A 17,800-nucleotide genomic window follows, 5' to 3' on the forward strand; every position below is an offset into this window, starting at 1 on the left:
AATGTATAGCTCTTTGAACTCCAACTAGCACTGCATACGTAAGATGTATAACAGCAACACATACCCACTGAACTACTACATTGAAGTGCACAACGTTGCAGGTACACACCCAGAAGCAAAAGTTTGTGGAATGAGGGCTCCACCGTAAGCATAAATTTCTGCTGTTGGTGCACGATGCTTCTAATCTAGTAGGTAACTCCACAGGTTGCTAGACAAAGCGGTGATATAGATTGATTTCTTGCAAATTCCACACTCAGGAAACTTTCACAGCAGGGCACAGAAGTCCACTGCAAACTGTGCAATGCCCCCTAAGAATACAAGAATCCCAATTGGACTGAAATGACCTTTATTTACAATTGTCAAGGGCCCATTAAAAGCTTAGCTAGCTGAAGCAAGAGCAGCGAGGCGTTCCTCCAAGAGCCCTAGGTCCGCCTTGTGCTTCATGAGGAAATGCCCCTCAAGGTGGAAGACTGGGATGTCGTGACGGTAGCACTGGTGCCAAGCCTCATTTCCTGGTTTTTCTATGTCAACTTCGACTACACGGACTCTGGGCAGTAGCTCCTTGAGCTGGTCCTTTGCGACATCACACAGGGGACACGGGTGCTTAGTGTACAGCGTGAGAACAGGAAGGCTGTCTTCACTCTCTCTGGTATGCCTGTACATAAAAGGAGAAGCCAACCTGTTTTCATGCTCAGCTTTATGTCGGTGACAACCAGCTACAGGCACGGTTTGCTGTGCAGTCAGGCCTTATAAACATGGATGTTAAAGGCAGCTGACAAGATTTCAAGACTGTTTTCTTTGAAGGGGTGTTGACAAGAAAATATTCCTTTGCCATTTTATTGAATTGACTGAAAAGCCAAGCACTCGAGAGTCTACACAATCTACTGTTAAGTGTGAGGGTACCCCGAAAAAGTAAGTTCAGTATGTCCTTAAAAGATAATTTTGGTTCCTGCTGTGCCCCAATATCACAACTTGATACGCACCTCTCGTCACATGCTCGTGCAAGGTATCGATGTTTTCACGGCCCCCCCTTGTGCAAGACTTGAACAACAGAATCGGACGATTCTAAAGTCTAATCTGGTTGCTTCTAGGTTATCAGTGCAGAGAGATTAAACAGTAGACAGTCACAGGCACGACACAGATGTCCAAACTTCAGAGACGGGAACCTGTGTTGAAACTGAACGTTTGCACCTCTTGTAATCTGTGGGCACGTTTTTGCTGGCAAAGGACTTCCATGTTGTCTTTCTCCATCCCTAGTATTCTGGCGTATTGAACATACTCAGGACCATTGGCTATCTGTTGCCTTTTTCATTTTTAGTAGACCAGTGGTGACTAGCTGGATCTGTGGCACAAACCTGTGCACGGTGTACATAGTTTTCTGGTTACCATGGATATTTGACAGACAGGTATAATAGCCTCGTAGCTAGAAAAAGTAAAACAAGATAGAACATTGACTTCTTATTCGGCCCAGTTATTGTTTCCCTGGTTCCCAGTTTGCATCACAAATCTTTAGTGAAGTTATGAAGCTTAAAACTTCATATGAATGACTGAGAAAAAGCACTTCCAATTTCACCCTTGGAAGGAACACTTGGCATCCTATTTCATTCAGCCGTTTAGCACAGCAAAAATGATCACTATCGAGTGTGCCAAATCCAAGAAAAGATTTTCATAAGAATGCATACAAAAAAATGAAACAAATAAATGCCATAAAACAAAACATTGGTTAATGAAATCCAAGTGCTGCTATGACTAAAATAAAAATATCTGAGATGCAGCAGTTGTGGTGAACCTCAATAGTAACATTTTGAAAAATATTCTTTATCGCAACTTCTGGTTCCGAAAGGCAGCTTACACCTTTTATGAAAAAAAAAATTCTCTTCGCCTTGAAACTAGTAAACAGCCCTACAATGATCAGAGCTCTCATAAAATCATGTTTCATGTTGCTGCCATCATAGAATCATGTTTCAAATCTAGGTGGCAAACTGCCATGTCCCAAAATATTTTGAGAGATCATATTAGTAATTTTCATTTCAAATATGCATTGTAATAACATTCCCCCCACCCCAAAAAAAGAAAAGGAGACCCGGCCTCAAATGGCCTCCCAACTTATTCTCGTAGAGCTCGATAATGGAGTTGAATGCTGAACGGAGGTAGATGGAGTTTGGTGGTTGCCGTGTGACAAGGGTATCATATGTTCAGGTTCGGTGGTACATCAGCAAATCGATGTGTATCCAGCCATGTGAATATATAAGCCATCATCATCAGCCTGACAACACCCATGATTGATTGATTGATTTGTGGGGTTTAACGTCCCAAAACCACCATATGATTATGAGAGACGCCGTAGTGGAGGGCTCCGGAAATTTCGACCACCTGGGGTTTTTTAATGTGCACCCAAATCTGAGCACACGGGCCTACAACATCTCCGCCTCCATCGGAAATGCAGCCGCCACAGCCGGGATTCGATCCCGCGACGTGCAAGTCAGCAGCCAAGTACTTTAGCCACTAGACCACCGCGGCGGGGTCTGACTATGCCCACTGCAAGGCAAAGGCCCCCCCCCCCCCCCCCATGATCCACCAACCAACCCGGTCTTGCGCTTTGTGCTGTCAGGTTATACCTGTAAACTTTTAAATCTCAACAGCCCACCTGTTTGTGCATTTGCCTTCTTTGGGAACCCAGTGATGATCAGCGGTCATCCTGTTTACATGCTACGTTCCCGGCCCAAGTCCATTTCTCCTTTATTTTAACTGCGATATCCTTAAGCTCGATTTGTTCCCCGACTCACTCTGCTCTCTTGTTGTTCCTTAAGGTTACACCTATTATTTTTCTTTCCATCGCTCACTGCATTGTCCTTAATTTAGGCTAAACCCTCTTTGTAAGCCTCCATATTTCTGCTCTATCGGTTCTACAAGATGATGATAATGATTTGCTGCTGTTCCTTTTTTAACAGCCGGGTGTATTTATAGTATGTAAAGACACCCTAGCACACAGATATGAAAAAGAAAATTAAAAAATCGAAAAAAAGGGAACCTGTATAAAAAAACAAGGGATGTGCCCAGCAAGAGGGAAGAAAACTGAACAAACAGAAAAAGGAGGGAAACATTAGAAGAAAGCAGAAGCTGAAGGGTGCGCCCAGTTTGCGTTTGCTAACACAACCGCCCTACACTGCCTCTATCTAGTCATTACACTGCGCCACCGTGTGTTCTCGACCGCTGTGCCACAACCACTGCCCTCCAGCGTTCAAGGCGCCGCATCACTCGTGCTGCCTGTAGTTCAGTCTGTCCATTTTCCCCCACAATGCCCAGTGCGGTGCGCAATGACTCCATGTGTGGGAGTCCTGTCTGTCTGCACTCAATCACAAGATGATTCTTCTAAATGCAGCTATTATATAGCTCCCTCTCGAGGACTAGTGGCAGATTACCATTCATGATTTGAGAATGCTTGCCAAATGTGATCCACCCCCTTTTTATTCTAGTTATTTCACTCACGTGGTTCGGCTCAGCGGCTACTACCTGTCCTGAGTAGACGTATTGCTTCAGAGCTTCCAGCATCTTTGCAGACCTACTCTTCTGCTTTTTGTGTCTAATCTGAGCTGTAATTCGTCCCCTCAGTTACTCATCAAGGCAATGTCATCGAATCACAGGTTAGCAAGATACTCTAGGATTGCTTCATTAAGGGGAGACGCGGGTCGAAAAGTCGCGGTTTTCCGGAAAATTTTCGCTTGTTTTTTTCCGGCTGTATTGGCATCCTTGGACTATAATCTATTACTTCTGAAAATATCAAGCTGAAATTCGCACGAGAAATTATCAAAAAATGCTTCCAAGTGGGCAGCGGTGACGCGAGAAATGCGCGAAAAACGGCGAAGTTCGCGTCGTCCTGTCGCGAAAACGACGCGTCGGCCGCCATTTGCAATCGTGCACGCATGCTGCGAAGGCCGTATCCTTTATAATCCACTAGTAGCCAGTCTCGTGCCTTCACGCAGAATAAACAAAAAACGAGAAAAACAACGCGTATGTCACGCGTTTTGAATATCGCGGCACACAGCGCGAGGCCGCCATTGGACGGCGGTGCGCTCCACGCTCCTCCCCCTCCTATCTCTCCGGCAAAAGAGCGAAGCCTCGGACGTCGCGATCGAGTTTTTCTGCGTTTCTCTGCATTTTTGCGTCATGGCAAGCCCGAAGAAGTGCAGTTCAGATAATCGAAAGTTCAGAACTCGCCACAAGTATCGAAGGAAACGGCGTCGGACGCTTCGCAAAGCGACAGCGAATGACGATGTCGCCCCCGACCAACGCCCCGACGCTTCGACTTCGGATAGGCCTAACACTGTCACCGAACCCTGTGACAGTGGTTGTGAAATAGCCGCTGCCGTGGAATTCGTCAGTGCATCCCAAAGGAAGATTGGATTCTTCGAGAGTGAACGTAGACCGGTAGATGCTGCTACTGCGAACATGCTGCTTTGCGAAATCGATGCGCTGACGGCACTTGTGGCGGGTGCGCAATGCCCAACCTGCCGCGAACGGAAGCTCGGCGTGCGAGAGGCAGCTGGAAAGCGCAAAGGACTTTCGGCATTCCTCGAACTGTGCTGTCAAAATTCTGATTGCCCTGAATCTGCACTTTCGTTCACGCACACGTCGAGACGTACTGCTTCGGCCGGGGACCAAGGAACGAGCGCTCGTTTTGACAGCGGCAGCTCGCGTGACAGCTTTGCTGTAAACGTGAAGGCAGTTCTGGCAGCACGCGCTATAGGCGCAGGCCACGACCAACTTTCACGATTTTGTGCGATTCTCGGTCTTCCGAGCCCGATGCATCACAAGACATTCAACGTCATTTGCAAGAAGCTCCATGGTGCGGCGACGACGGCAGTGAGCAAAAACTTGCACCAGGCACGAAACATCACGAAGGACGCAGTCGGCGGCAGAGATGTGCCAGTCATGTTTGATGGCACCTGGCAGAAAAGAGGTCATAAAAGCCACAATGGAGTGGGCACAGTCGTGTCCCTGGACACGGGGCTCTGCCTCGATTTTGAAGTTCTTTCGAACTACTGCCATGCTTGCAGTATACACAGGGACCTTGGGGAGGATGAAGAGATATGGCGAGCCTTTCATCTTCCAGTTTGCCAAAAAAACACTGACTGCTCATCCCATGCAATGGAACCTGCGGCAGCTGTCAATATATGGCAGAGGACCTTGTCTTATGAAACTCCACTGCGATTCACCAGCTTCTTAAGTGATGGTGACAGCAAGGCCTACACTGCAGTCTGCGAGGCAAATGTATACTGTGACACCCCCATTGACAAAGAAGAGTGCACGAACCACGTTGCAAAGCGCTTGGGAACTGCCCTACGGAAATTGGCAACGCCACTGCCACGAGGCGAAAAACTGAAAGATGCGACAATAATAAAACTACAAACATATTACAAGATCGCCATCACGAGTAACAAGGACAGTGTCTGAAATATGTACACTGCCATATGGGCATCGTATTTTCATTGCTGCTCCAGTGATGGTGCCAGTAGCCACAACTTTTGCCCCGCGGGACCAAATTCGTGGTGCAAGCACAAGCGTGCGGAAGCACTGGGGGAGCCTGCACCACGCCACACCCCACTGTTGACGAAGGCTCAAGATTGGCAATTATGCCTATCTACAAGCGCCTTACAGAGGAGAAGCTCCTTATTCGGTGCCTTCATGGCAAGACACAGAATGCAGCCGAATCGCTGAACAGCAAGATATGGCTGCTATGTCCAAAAACAAAGTTCGCCTCCAGAACAACTGTGGAGACAGCCACCGCTCTTGCTGTACTCTGGTACAACAAAGGCCACAGGGGCTTTGAAGAAGTGCTCGAAGGCATTGGAATTCTCCTCTCACAAGATCTGGCCACACATGGTGACCACTGTGACGTCATGCCCATCAGGAAGACGAACCTGAAGCAAACTGCAGAAGCGAGGGCACACCGTCGCAACACAGCGAAGAGAGCTCGTGTTGAGGACACTGACCACAAGAGCCGTGAAGGACCAAGCTATGGTGCAGGGGACTTCTAGACACTTGCAGTGCATTCAAGGCAAGGTACTTTTCATTGTGCCCCAATTTGATGCAAAAAGAATGATTTCCTAATAAATGCCAACTTTGCGAACTTTCAAACTTGTTTTTCTCATTTTCATTTTTTCTGACAGTTTCACGTTTTCCGGGCAGCCTTTTAGAAACATATTCATTGTATAGTAACGAAACTTGGCACACATATTCTTCAACACATGCAGAATGCAAATATCTACTCTAAATTGCAATGCCTACCAGCATTAGTTGTGAAAATATTAGCTTATTGTTTCAAGGGAGATTGAAAATAAGTCATTCAAAACAATTTTTTTTTTCTTGGTTCCAATATTTCGGTGACATATCTATATAGATATTTGCACTTTTCAATTTACCAAGAGTCAAATAAGATCAGACACAGTGCTTTTACTGAAAGTTTAGTACATAAAAGAGTGCCCGCAAAAAATGTAACTTTTTGCTATTGTTTATGGCATAACTCAATAATTATAGCAGCTACACAAAAAATGATTGCATATTTGAAATCTGCATGAAAAACTATACTAATAACAAACTTTTCAAGTCTCTATTACTAGAAATAGAAAAAAACTTTTTCGAGGAGCGTCTCCCCTTAAATCGTCGATTTGCCATGTAAACAATTGAGTACACCACTTCTTTATGCCATATCCTTAATGAATAGGGGCTAGACTAGACAAAACATTGGGCTTTGGCTTAAGTGAGCCTCCAGTATAATATAAACATCTGTCACTTACTGTGAGCCATGCGAAAAGTTAATTTTTCCTCACTCAAGTTACACATGCCCGTAACGATCTTACACTACATCTATGGCAAAACATGTCATTCTATTATTTTGCCTGAATAATGCAAAATACCAAGCATGAATGACTTCACAATATTATTGAATAAGAATCGAAATAGGATTGCTATAACATGCAATTTTTGTTGCAATAAAGTACAGAGTACCTTGAAATAACGTACCGTTCTTACTCGCTTACAGGCAGTTCTCAATAGTTGAAGTCTAAAAGAGCTAAACAAGCCTTCAGGAACCACGAAATGAACAGTAGCAAAGCTGGAATGCACAGACTTCTAAAATATGCCCGCATCTAGCACAAACACCTTTCTCTTGTGCTTTCAAGTCGCAGCAAACATTGGAGCTAGCAACCCTCAGCTCGGTGACAAACGGCATGCCGGCATGTTCTTACGGTCTTGCTAGTTTCCAATACATAACACTTACTGTGCGACTAGGTGGCGTGTTTTTCATGTGCATTGATTCCCTTACAGGGATGCTCACCAGGTCCCCCCATTTGGAACGTTTACACAGGGCACTTATATTATTGTCTGCCAATAGTTGCAGTGGTACATGCCATAGAAAGAGCTGAAATTTCAAGCCCCTGGTTGATGCAGCTTCATTATGTATCTCTACTCGTAATGAAACAATTTCAATTTTCTCAATAGAAAGCTTTATGTAGGCTACGTAGCAACTACCAGTGCAAAGCCAAAATTTGCCATGTGGCCTGGAAAGGGGTTAGAAAATTTCAATTAGCACACTTCTATTAAATATGAATAACCTCCGAAACGATTTCCTAGGGTTCATGAGAAAAGAGCCTTTCAATTCATTAGTGTTGTTCAAAATAAATGTCACACGAGACCCAAGTTGCCGAGAAAGTGCTATGCATTTATTTGTTCCAATAAAATCTTTACAAAACAATATATTAGCGTTTCTATAATTCCGAAGCCTTAATTGTACAGAAGACAGCTACGATGATGGGTATACCGATCATCGCTGTTATAAAAAGGTATGGTCCAGATCTCTGGCGACAAGAGGGTCCCGCAGTGGATTCTCTTCGAATTACGGGGGTAGTTCTGCCATCATGCAGAGGCAGACTTACAGCTTCTGAATGAGTATGGCAGAAGCACCTCCACCACCATTGCAGATGCCAGCCAGACCGTACTGCCCAGGCTGCAGATGCAGCGCCATGCGCCCAGTTATCCGAGCACCAGACATCCTAAAAAAAAGTTGCAAGAACAATCCTTCAGCTTGTACAGCAGCTCCCTACTCAGATTTCACAGTACAACAAATGATCTCAAAATACCCCAAAGGTTGGCTCACTAAATCATGGAATTTTTTTTGTTTGTAATAAACACTGTGCTTTAGCTACAGAGCCATACCAACTAGCTAACGTTACTAAGATTTTTTTAGCAGCAACATAAATCCTTCTATCACCCTGGTTTGCACAGAAGTGGTACAGAAATTCTCGTCACCTTTAAATTTTCTTCATGATGCAGCCACAATGCTAAACTGTCGTTATCCCCCATTTGCTTTTGACTACCCAGCAAAAATCTCAAAGCTAGCGAGCTGACCCGAGGCAAGATCACTTGTATGATTACGCAGCACATACACAGCACCGAAGCAAGCGTACTATGTGATCTATCTGTTGCGGATGAAACTAGCTTCAGCTGCGAGGTCCTCGATGACGTGAGTGCAGGTGGCACTGGTTCACTTAGGTTGTACATACCATTTTCACTTTCATGTGTCGCGCATCAGCCCACAGTGTGTTCCAAAGATTGCCCGCATTAACACGTGTGGTCAAGTCTTCCCAATCAAAATATGCAGTTTAGATGCCCCTAATAATGCTGGGTTATTCAAGACATACAAAATTAGTGAGGGGTTGGTGCATTTCTGTATCAGATGCGTGCCTGTGAACTTGCACTATTTCAAAAGGTGGCCATTGTGGCCATCGTTTATACAATGGCCAGTGTAGATATCCACACAAGATTCTACTATGAAAGCAATCATGCACAGCTGGCTAAAGCCAGCTGCGCACACATGCATTCATGTAGCAAACTTTAGTCACTAAACATTGAACACAGATGCATTCAGTAATGTGGCAACACGTTCTGTACTAGGCACAGCTACATAAGGCAGCAGTTAAAGTGTACTTACCCAATTGGATGTCCCAGGCTGACTGCTCCACCATGAATGTTCACCTTGGATTGGTCCAACTTGAGGTGCTTCATGTTGCACAGTACAACAGAACTGAAGGCTTCATTGACTTCAAACATGGAAACATCTTCCATTTTCATGCCAGCTTCCTTCAAAACCTATAATGAAGACGAAATGGAACTGTACAGAACCTCAGCAATGCAACAGTGGAAGTGAGACCGCCAGTGACAACACATTGCACAAGGAGGATTCACTATACACGCTAAAAATGTCACGCAAAAAGTGCTGCTCCATGAAAACACCAAGAAGCTGTCAGGTACTTGAGGTATCAAAATCATCTACTGTATTTACAGGACTAAGTCAACCTCCTCTGCTGCACACACACAAGCGCATTCCAGGAATTTATTAACATTGTCAGGCCAAGCAAGCATGTCCTAAGTGTTTCCGAAGCAATGACACAGGCTCCTTGCATGACTACTTTGCACAAAAAGACTATGCACAGTGCAACGTGTGCCACAAGCTCTGGGAAGAGTACAGTGTTCAGACCTCGAACATCTTGGCACTTGGCATCACTAAAAGCAGTTTGCATTGAACTCATAACTACAGCACCGCCTGTTGAGAAAATCTGAACTTGAGCCTGACTGGCCACGCACTCTTGATCGCTGCTCTGAACGAGCATGAACAAGCAGCAAGTTTTTTCGCCTGCCGTATTCACAATGATGCGCGATCAAGCACAAGCTTCGCACACGGTGCTGGTGCACCCACACATGGCTATCTAGTCAACTCGCACTTTCATACAAGTGTTTTCGTTCGCCACATTTACGATGATGCATGATCAAGCACAAGCGTTGCACACTGTCCTGGTGTATCCACACGCATGGCTACCCAGCTAACTCGCACTTTCATACAAAGGCCAACAATAGAACTTTGCCGGGCTGACTTAGGAAAGCGTATGCGGGAATAGTCAAAAGTGACGGAACGGAGGACACTACTGCCATCTTGCTTCCTTGCCACTGACGCAGCCACAAGTAATAGAAGAAAACGCAGCCACAAAATCGCCACAGAGCTGCTGTTGGCCATCAAGAGTGCCACTGTTGATCGGAAGAGCTATTCCTGGAGTAATGGTTGATGCCATAAGTGGCATGCATGGCTTTTAACAAGGCTGTCGACCGTCGATAAAAGAGCTTCGTGGCAAACAGTGTGGCTCAGGAGAGAGAGAGAAGAGGGAAAGAAAAAAAACTACTTTGGTAAACAAGTGCACTAATTGTACGCCACAGGTAGAGATCGAAAGCGAATCGACACTGATTCATAATTTGTTTGGCTGTTACTGGCACTACAAGTCATCATGTGCAAAGCCCAATCACGATGGTATAGACTGCCTGGTATGACTTGTGGTCCCACCAACATGGGTCACAGACTTGTCTGCTGACACAACTATAGGAGTCAACTCCACAACTTTAAATTTCACAATGACCTATTTAGTTTAGTCCAGTTTTATCTAGACATAATTGCAGAATTGAACCATGGGTGCACTTGGGCTATATAGGATTAGTACAATATAAAATCCAGTCTCTTGTAGCAGAAGAATATTCAACTGTCCTCTGCAAATACTCAGAATGATAGAAATGTGAGAAAAACTGCACACTATGTTTCGATTCTCAGCTTAACAATACACCAGCAATCTTTCTTCCCCCTGTCTGCACCTAGGCATTGTTGTTGGCCATGCCGAACTCGAGCATGGTGCATAAAACAGAATTGCTGGCAGCTAGACTTACAATGGCTACAAATTTTTATATAAAGTAGTTTAAAGTGCTGAACAAAGCTGCAAACAGTACGCCTATCCAGAATAAGGACGCAAGAAGATTCTAGAATGATTTAGACTTCTGTCTAGAACCCAAAGTTTCGTACCTTTGGCATTGCATATGCAGGTGCAATAGAAAAGTGCACAGGCTCCACAGCTGCATCCCCAAAGCCTATAAGAGGAAGAAAAGTAAAAAAAGTTTAGAAGAGAACACGTGCTACAAATAGGCCTTAGAAACATGATAGGCATTGTGCCAGCACCTTAGAACCCTTCCAGGTAGAAAACAGTCTGGAACGGTGTTTCATTCTGGCGAATGTTTTCTCTAGCAACGGCCCCCAGAAACCACAGACATGAATGTGTCAATGGCAGGCTGGATGAACACATTGCAGATAACAAAATGATTGAGCGGTGGTCAATTTTGGTCTCGCCAATCCAAAGGCTGTCAATGAAAAATGGTATAGAAGGAACTTGCTCCTGACTTATCTTTAATTTCCAGACATTTCTTAGCGTGCACGAAATTTACGATGGATTAGTATCAGATGAGGAAACCTTAAAATCACTGTGGAATTTCGTGCAACATTATGAAATCTCTTTGCATGTGCTGCTGCACATCAACAAATTAACAAGACCTTTTTCTGGTGCATGGTATCGATGAATAGTAAAGCTGCATGACCCAAAAGGGAAGGATAATTAAGGGGGGACACGGGTATTGAAAGCGAAAAAAAAAAACGATTTTTCAATGTTGTTGTTGTTGCATTCAGGACATCTTCCTGCACGTTCTCGCAAAACTCTAGGCCTGCAAACAGTATAGTTTTGTCGGACGATCATATTTACTACGCGAACTTTCTAGTTTCGCTCGCGGTAAACGCCATAAAACGATCAGTTTCGCGCCGCCGCCGATTTGCAACCGTGCCACGGAGCGCAGCCATCTTGGCCTCCTTTGAAACTGCATCCTTCGCCCTTTTTTTTCCGCCAAACGCAAGTTTTCAGTGATACGCTGTAACTGAATAATCAAACAAAAAAGAAAACGAAACCTAGCTATCTCATTGGCCCACAGCCGCCACGTGACAAAAGTGCGCCTCCTCATTGGTCCGTGGTTGTTTCCGGCTGCTTGCAGCGAAAACGAACTGCCGTCATTTTGAAAGAGGCCATTGTCGTCTGTCGTCGTGCGCCATGCCTAACGGTTATCGGAAATTTCGCACCGTGCACAAGTTCGGCAAATCGCGACGGAAGCGTGTTGCGAAGCGAAGAAATGCATCGCTGCCTTCGATGGAGCCCGCTGTGCACCTTGGACCGGCATCAGATAACACGACAACGGCGGAACGCGAGCCGGCGACTGACGCGCACGCCCTGGACTTCGCCCCGACGGTTGCTGCAGCGGCCGTGCAGGACACCGGAGCTGCGCGGCCTGAGCGCACAAGATTGGACTCGACTTTTTTAACAAGTGCAGATTGTGCTTTGCGCGAGCAACAAACGCAGCAGAGACTTTCCCAGCTAGCGTCAGTATCGGCGACGGAAAGGAAAATGAAGTGCGTCGCGAGCGACAGTGCCCAGAGTTCAACCACGGCGTATACGGTTGTTGACCTGGACCTTGTAAATAACCTGTTCGAGGTTGGTAGTTGCCGTGTGTGCCGTGGTGATCTAACTATTGAGAGGGACACGCGTGAGTACGGCATCGCCGTGAAACTGACAGTGTCGTGCAGCAATTGCGGTGAACTGCGATCGCAGTGGAGCTCGCGGCGAGTTGCTGGCTCGGCGACGTGCAATCCCTTCGAAATAAATATTCTCGCTGCACGGGCGGTGCAAAGCACGGGGAATGGGCAGACTGCCCTAAATGACATTTTTTCTGCCATTGGAGTTTCTCACAGAGGTCTTCACAATAAGACCTACCAGCATTATTTGAAGACCAAGCTGAACCCAGCTACGGCAAAAGCATGCTCTGAGAACTTGGCAAAGTGTGCTGCCGAAGTGAAACAGCTGTACAGTGACCTGAATTTTGGAAATCCGGGTAACATTGCTGTTTGTTTTGATGGCTCATGGCACACACGTGGACACTCTTCTCACATTGGTGTGGCCACCGTGATTGAGCTATTTACAGGATATGTGCTAGATTACGTGGTTCTCTCCAATTTCTGCCTCGGCTGTGAGTGTGGGCCGCAGCCAGATAGCCCAGATTATGCTGCATGGAAGGCACAGCACTTATGCCAAAAAAACATAAGCTGCAAGGCAGGCCAAATGGAAGTTGAGGCAGCAAAGATTCTGTTTCAACGTTCACTCTCTCTGCATGGCCTCAGGTATACAACCATGCTCTGTGATGGTGATAGCCGCTCATTCATTGCCATTGATGAAGCCAAAGTTTATGGCTTTATTCCTGTGGTAAAAGAAGAGTGCACCAACCACATTCAGAAGCGAATGGGCACAGCGCTTCGCACCCTTGTGCAAAAGCACAAGTCAGGTGATGCGCAGCGCATTAGTGGTAAAGGACGGCTGACCGCAGACCTGATCACCAAGATCTCCAGCTATTATGGATGGGCTATCAAGTCTTTTGCTGGAGACTTAGATAAAATGCACAACGCAGTGTGGGCCACATTCTATCACATTACATCGACAGATGAGAAGCCCAATCATAACTTCTGTCCGGATGGTCCTGACTCATGGTGTAAATATAACTCGGCCATGGCAAAAAACGAACCACCACCAAAAAGCAGGTACAACTTGCCAGAAGCGGTCAGCAGTGCACTGCGGCCCATTTTTGAGCGTCTGGCTGACAAGAAGTTGCTGCAGCGGTGCCTGAGAGGACAAACTCAGAACGCTAATGAGGCACTGCATTCAGTCATTTGGAGCCTCGCGCCCAAAGACAAAAATGCCTCACTATATGCAGTCGAGGCAGCAGTTGGAGAGGCTGTGATGAGGTTCAACCTTGGCACCCACAATGCCAGCTCAAGCATATTGCGAGAGCTCCAAGTAGAGCAAACCGCCAAGGGTAGCCGAAGGGCTAATGAAAAGGACTCTCAACGCACTATCAATGCAGAAAGGAAGAGGGGGTCATCAGCAGCCTTTCAGGCAGCTGCAAAGCGGAGGCAAAGAGGAAAGCCCCACCCAGATTATTCTCCAGGAGCCTTCTGAGCCACTGGCTGTTGTAATTTCGCCCATCCAGGAGAATAAAAGGCTTTTTTCACATGTCTATTAGTTTTTCCCACTTTTCTCAAAACACTTTTATTGGCCGTCTCCAATTTTCTGGGTGGCTGTTGTTACCCTTCTAATCATCCAATTTTAATGGTTTTTTTTTTGTCTTATAGCTAGACTTCCAAAGAGTGCAATATGCCTATAATACAATGTTTCTTCACCCTGAAACATTTTGAAATTTTGGGCAAACAACAGACAAAGAATTCATGTCTCAATAAAAATTTTTGAACTTTTATAACTTGGGATAAAATAAATGTAGAAACACGAAATTATGCTTCTTGCACTCATTGAGCATTCAGGAATATATAAATATAATTTTTAGCTTGGTTATCGTAAAATATTTTTTGCCAGTCATCCCAGAAGTGTAAAACAGAAAAAGTTGTATAAAACTTTTTTTTCGTGAGATACAGAAAAACTGGTTGCATATTTGAAATCAGCACATTAAATTACATATTACCTGCAAGTTTCATTACTCTAGTGGCAGTAGCAATAAATGTTTTGCCCAAGGCCCATGTCCCCCCTTAAGATTTGAAAAACTGCAACATGGGTTATGAGGGGCATTGCAAGGTGGAGTGCTACAGATTGAACTTGTTGCAGTTTTGTCACGCACGGCCATTTTTGGCGACACCGCGTCACGGCAATTAACGGGCGCCGTACTCCCCGACTGACCGTGAGAAACTGCGGCGCATGAAAGGGATCCGAGAAGTGCAAAATGGGGTGCTCTTCTTAGAACGTCGCCGCCGACAGTTAATCCTTTTGTAACTGTGGCGACGTCTGCAAGGTCGTAGAAGGCTGCGGTATACCCCGAACAAGGATTAGACTACAAGACGCACTGACTGAGAGCTAAGTGGTTGACCATTCCCACGGGGAAAAGCGTGGGAAACGCTCTGGTGGCCAAGCCGTATGACAACAACCCGACAGGTTGTCACTCTCGCTAGTTGCGGGCCCTCTCCCAATTAAAAAGGGGTGGGGTCAAAATATTTTTTGGGGCGGAGTTTCCCCTCAATTAAACGCGCATGATTGGACCCATGTAGAGGTCTCTTGTCCCCAAGGAAGAGAGCGAGGAGACACGAGGGGGATTTAAGCGCAGGATTTTGCCCTGCTAGGCAGACTAGTCGCTGACCAAGATGGTGTAGAAACAGATCAACAAGCATCTCTTCTAGAAGTTTTTAGTGTGGCTCTGTATCGGCTGGCCACCTAAATTTAGCCGTTCGTCTAGTCGTGACGCGATATTAACGTCTGCAACGTAGACATCGGGACTTCGCCTCGAGTTAGCTCAACCTGCTCGAAGTCACCTGCAAACACTAGCCTCCCGGAGCCACCAGCGTTGCAACACTGCCGACATCGCAGTCGTGCCAGAACTCTCTTCGACTTCTCGCATCCGATCGTCGGGGACACAACGCTGCCGGTCATCACACGTATGCCTTCACCTGTTTATATCTTCGAACTTTCTCCTCCGTCGTTCTATTGTTAGTTGGTGTAGTCTGTAATAGTTCTCTTTCGTAAGCTGATTTATTGTTTCTGTTATATATTTCTTTAGTTGTATCAAGTGTCGATGTATTTTGTTAGTTGTATTGAAGTGTTGTATTAGATCCCGTGTGCTGCAATATCACTAGAGTAAAGTTTGTTTTGTATTCTCACGTCTCTGATCTCTTCACTGTCTCTGCTTGCGTACGGAACGAACCAACCTGCTGTCATTCCCCTCGCCGACCTCGTGCTGGCGACGCTAGAGTGGCAGCTTGTAACAAGTTTGATAGACTTTTTATACACACGAGAACATGAGTCTCAAGTTTAACTTTAATCAATAAAGACCGAGATCAAAACCCAGGACATGAATGTAACACTTTCGATCGGCACTGATGAGTTTCCCCTACAGCAGTAGTATTCCTAAACATCCTAGAACACTCAAACCTTGATATAACGAAACCGGTTATAAAGTATCGGTTATAACAAAGTAAATGAAGAATAGCCTTGGACTGAATATGTTAGGAATATACCTTTATAACAAATTTCTCAATATAAAAGCTTATTTGAGTGTACGATGCAACTTCATTATAGGTTTAAGGGTACTGCTATGCACTACGGCGACATGGACAAGGTGAATTAAACATCCAGTACAGTCTGTACTGTACGGATGCGTGAGAGCAAGCGACTTACGAACGATTCGTGCAAGGGGCTTCACACCAAGACGATCAGCTGCCTGGCGAGTCATCAAGACACAAGCTGCAGCACCATCGTTCAACGTGCTCGCATTTGCGGCAGTGATAGTGCCTAGAAAACGAAACAGTTCTCGTCAGCACATATGCCAAAATCCTACAAACGAACTAAGTGCTCTATCCCTTTATCACCGTGCCCCCAAAAAGGTTATCTTTCTGGGAGTGGCAGTATCTAGCCGTGCAGTACTCGCACCAACATGACACAAGCCAGTTCCAGGCACACTGCTAATTTCCAGAGCGATTACTAACAATAATCACCACATAAAAATTCAAGACGACACTGACTTTATTACCAATTGGTGTGGCCCGTGCAAAGTAATGCCCCTCATTCGAAAACATTACAATAATTTTTTTATACATTAACGTCAAACCTTTGTTAAATGTCAATTCTTTTGAAATATTTAGCAAACAGGAGTACACCTCGATACCGTTAAACAGAACTCCTAGGAACAGGAAGGATCATTACAGACCACAAGAGTACTGGAGACTGTAAAATACATGCACAGCTTGTTAAAGATGGCTTCCTGGATAATGTACAGGCGTCCCTAGGGCATAATTGGAATTGTTCCTCTTTTGGGAAAAACACTTGGGGGCCTGCATCTCAGATTTCGGTCACTTTTCATTTCCACCAGATTTACTTCCCATTAACAAAAGCCAATTAATATTTGCAATTATCCATATGCAAAGTTAAAGTAAAATACAGTTCGGAGTCTTTTGAGTCACTATTTCATTTAAGGGGGGAGGCTACCCCGGAAACCGAACTTTATTTTTTAAGATATCTCAATGAAACTTTCAAGGTATGTTCACTACAATAAAACTAGAAAAAACTGCCAAGTTTCATGAAATTATGTTCAGGAGTTTCAGAATTACTGAGGTCTAACTGGGTGAGGAAGTGCCGGAAGAAATCCCAGGACATACAAGAAAGCTTCATATTTGTGGTCATCCCTGGATAGATATTCTAGGGTGCCAAAGAGCAGTTTTTTTCAATTCCCCTTCCCAAAAAAAAAAAAAAAAACATTTTATGCAACTTTGATTTGATGTAGCCAGTAGGTATGACATTTATCAATGAATTGTTCAGTAATAATTAATGGCAGTAATTTTCAAAAGAAGAGGCTTGTTACACCTTGGCAACATCATCCAGGAGCCGAATAAAAGAAACGGCACCCTAATCTGATAAGCAGTTCTTGAGAAATCACTTTCCTCAGCACCACAACTAGCTAAAAATCCATTTTAAGAAAACGGGCTTTGAAAGTTCAGCACATGTGTTTTCCTCAAGAAGCTCTAGCAGAGCAGCCTGAAGTGTCCTTGTGCACTCTTTTCCTCTTTTGTCTTCTGTCCATATTTTCTAAGCGCCGTTTGGATTTTTTTTTTTTCAGACGTAGGGCACGTCTTTCAAAAGCCGGCTCCATCAGTTCAAATTTTTTTTCTGTGTCGCTGGCGTAGATTCGATTTCAGTGCAAACGGCGTCTCGACGTCTCACATTCACACCGATTTCTTCTATAGTTAGAAAATGCGTCCGCAGATTAAGGGTCGACGGCCCATGCACGCTATTGGCCCCGATGCAAACGAAGTACTGTGTCTGGTGACCTTAGCAACACTCGGTGTCAC

General features: G+C 45.1%; 1 protein-coding gene across 4 annotated transcripts in view; it reads right to left on the reverse strand.

Annotated features, from left to right (window-relative positions):
• Positions 1-329: 329 nt before the first annotated feature.
• The window catches only part of Acat1 (Acetyl-CoA acetyltransferase 1), a 48,684-nt gene continuing 31,213 nt past the window's right edge, over positions 330-17,800 (reverse strand). For all 4 annotated transcript variants that reach the window (XM_037425405.2, XM_037425404.2, XM_037425407.2 and 1 more), the window contains exons 10-14: positions 16,134-16,247; positions 10,898-10,962; positions 8,990-9,147; positions 7,935-8,051; positions 330-655 (exon numbers count right to left, since the gene is read on the reverse strand). In XM_037425405.2, the coding sequence (XP_037281302.2) occupies positions 379-655; positions 7,935-8,051; positions 8,990-9,147; positions 10,898-10,962; positions 16,134-16,247 (731 nt within the window). In that variant the 3' untranslated portion in view covers positions 330-378. The remainder of the gene's footprint in view (positions 656-7,934; positions 8,052-8,989; positions 9,148-10,897; positions 10,963-16,133; positions 16,248-17,800) is intronic.

Source organism: Rhipicephalus microplus, chromosome 5 (genome assembly GCF_043290135.1).
Source record: "Rhipicephalus microplus isolate Deutch F79 chromosome 5, USDA_Rmic, whole genome shotgun sequence".
NCBI lineage: Eukaryota > Metazoa > Arthropoda > Arachnida > Ixodida > Ixodidae > Rhipicephalus > Rhipicephalus microplus.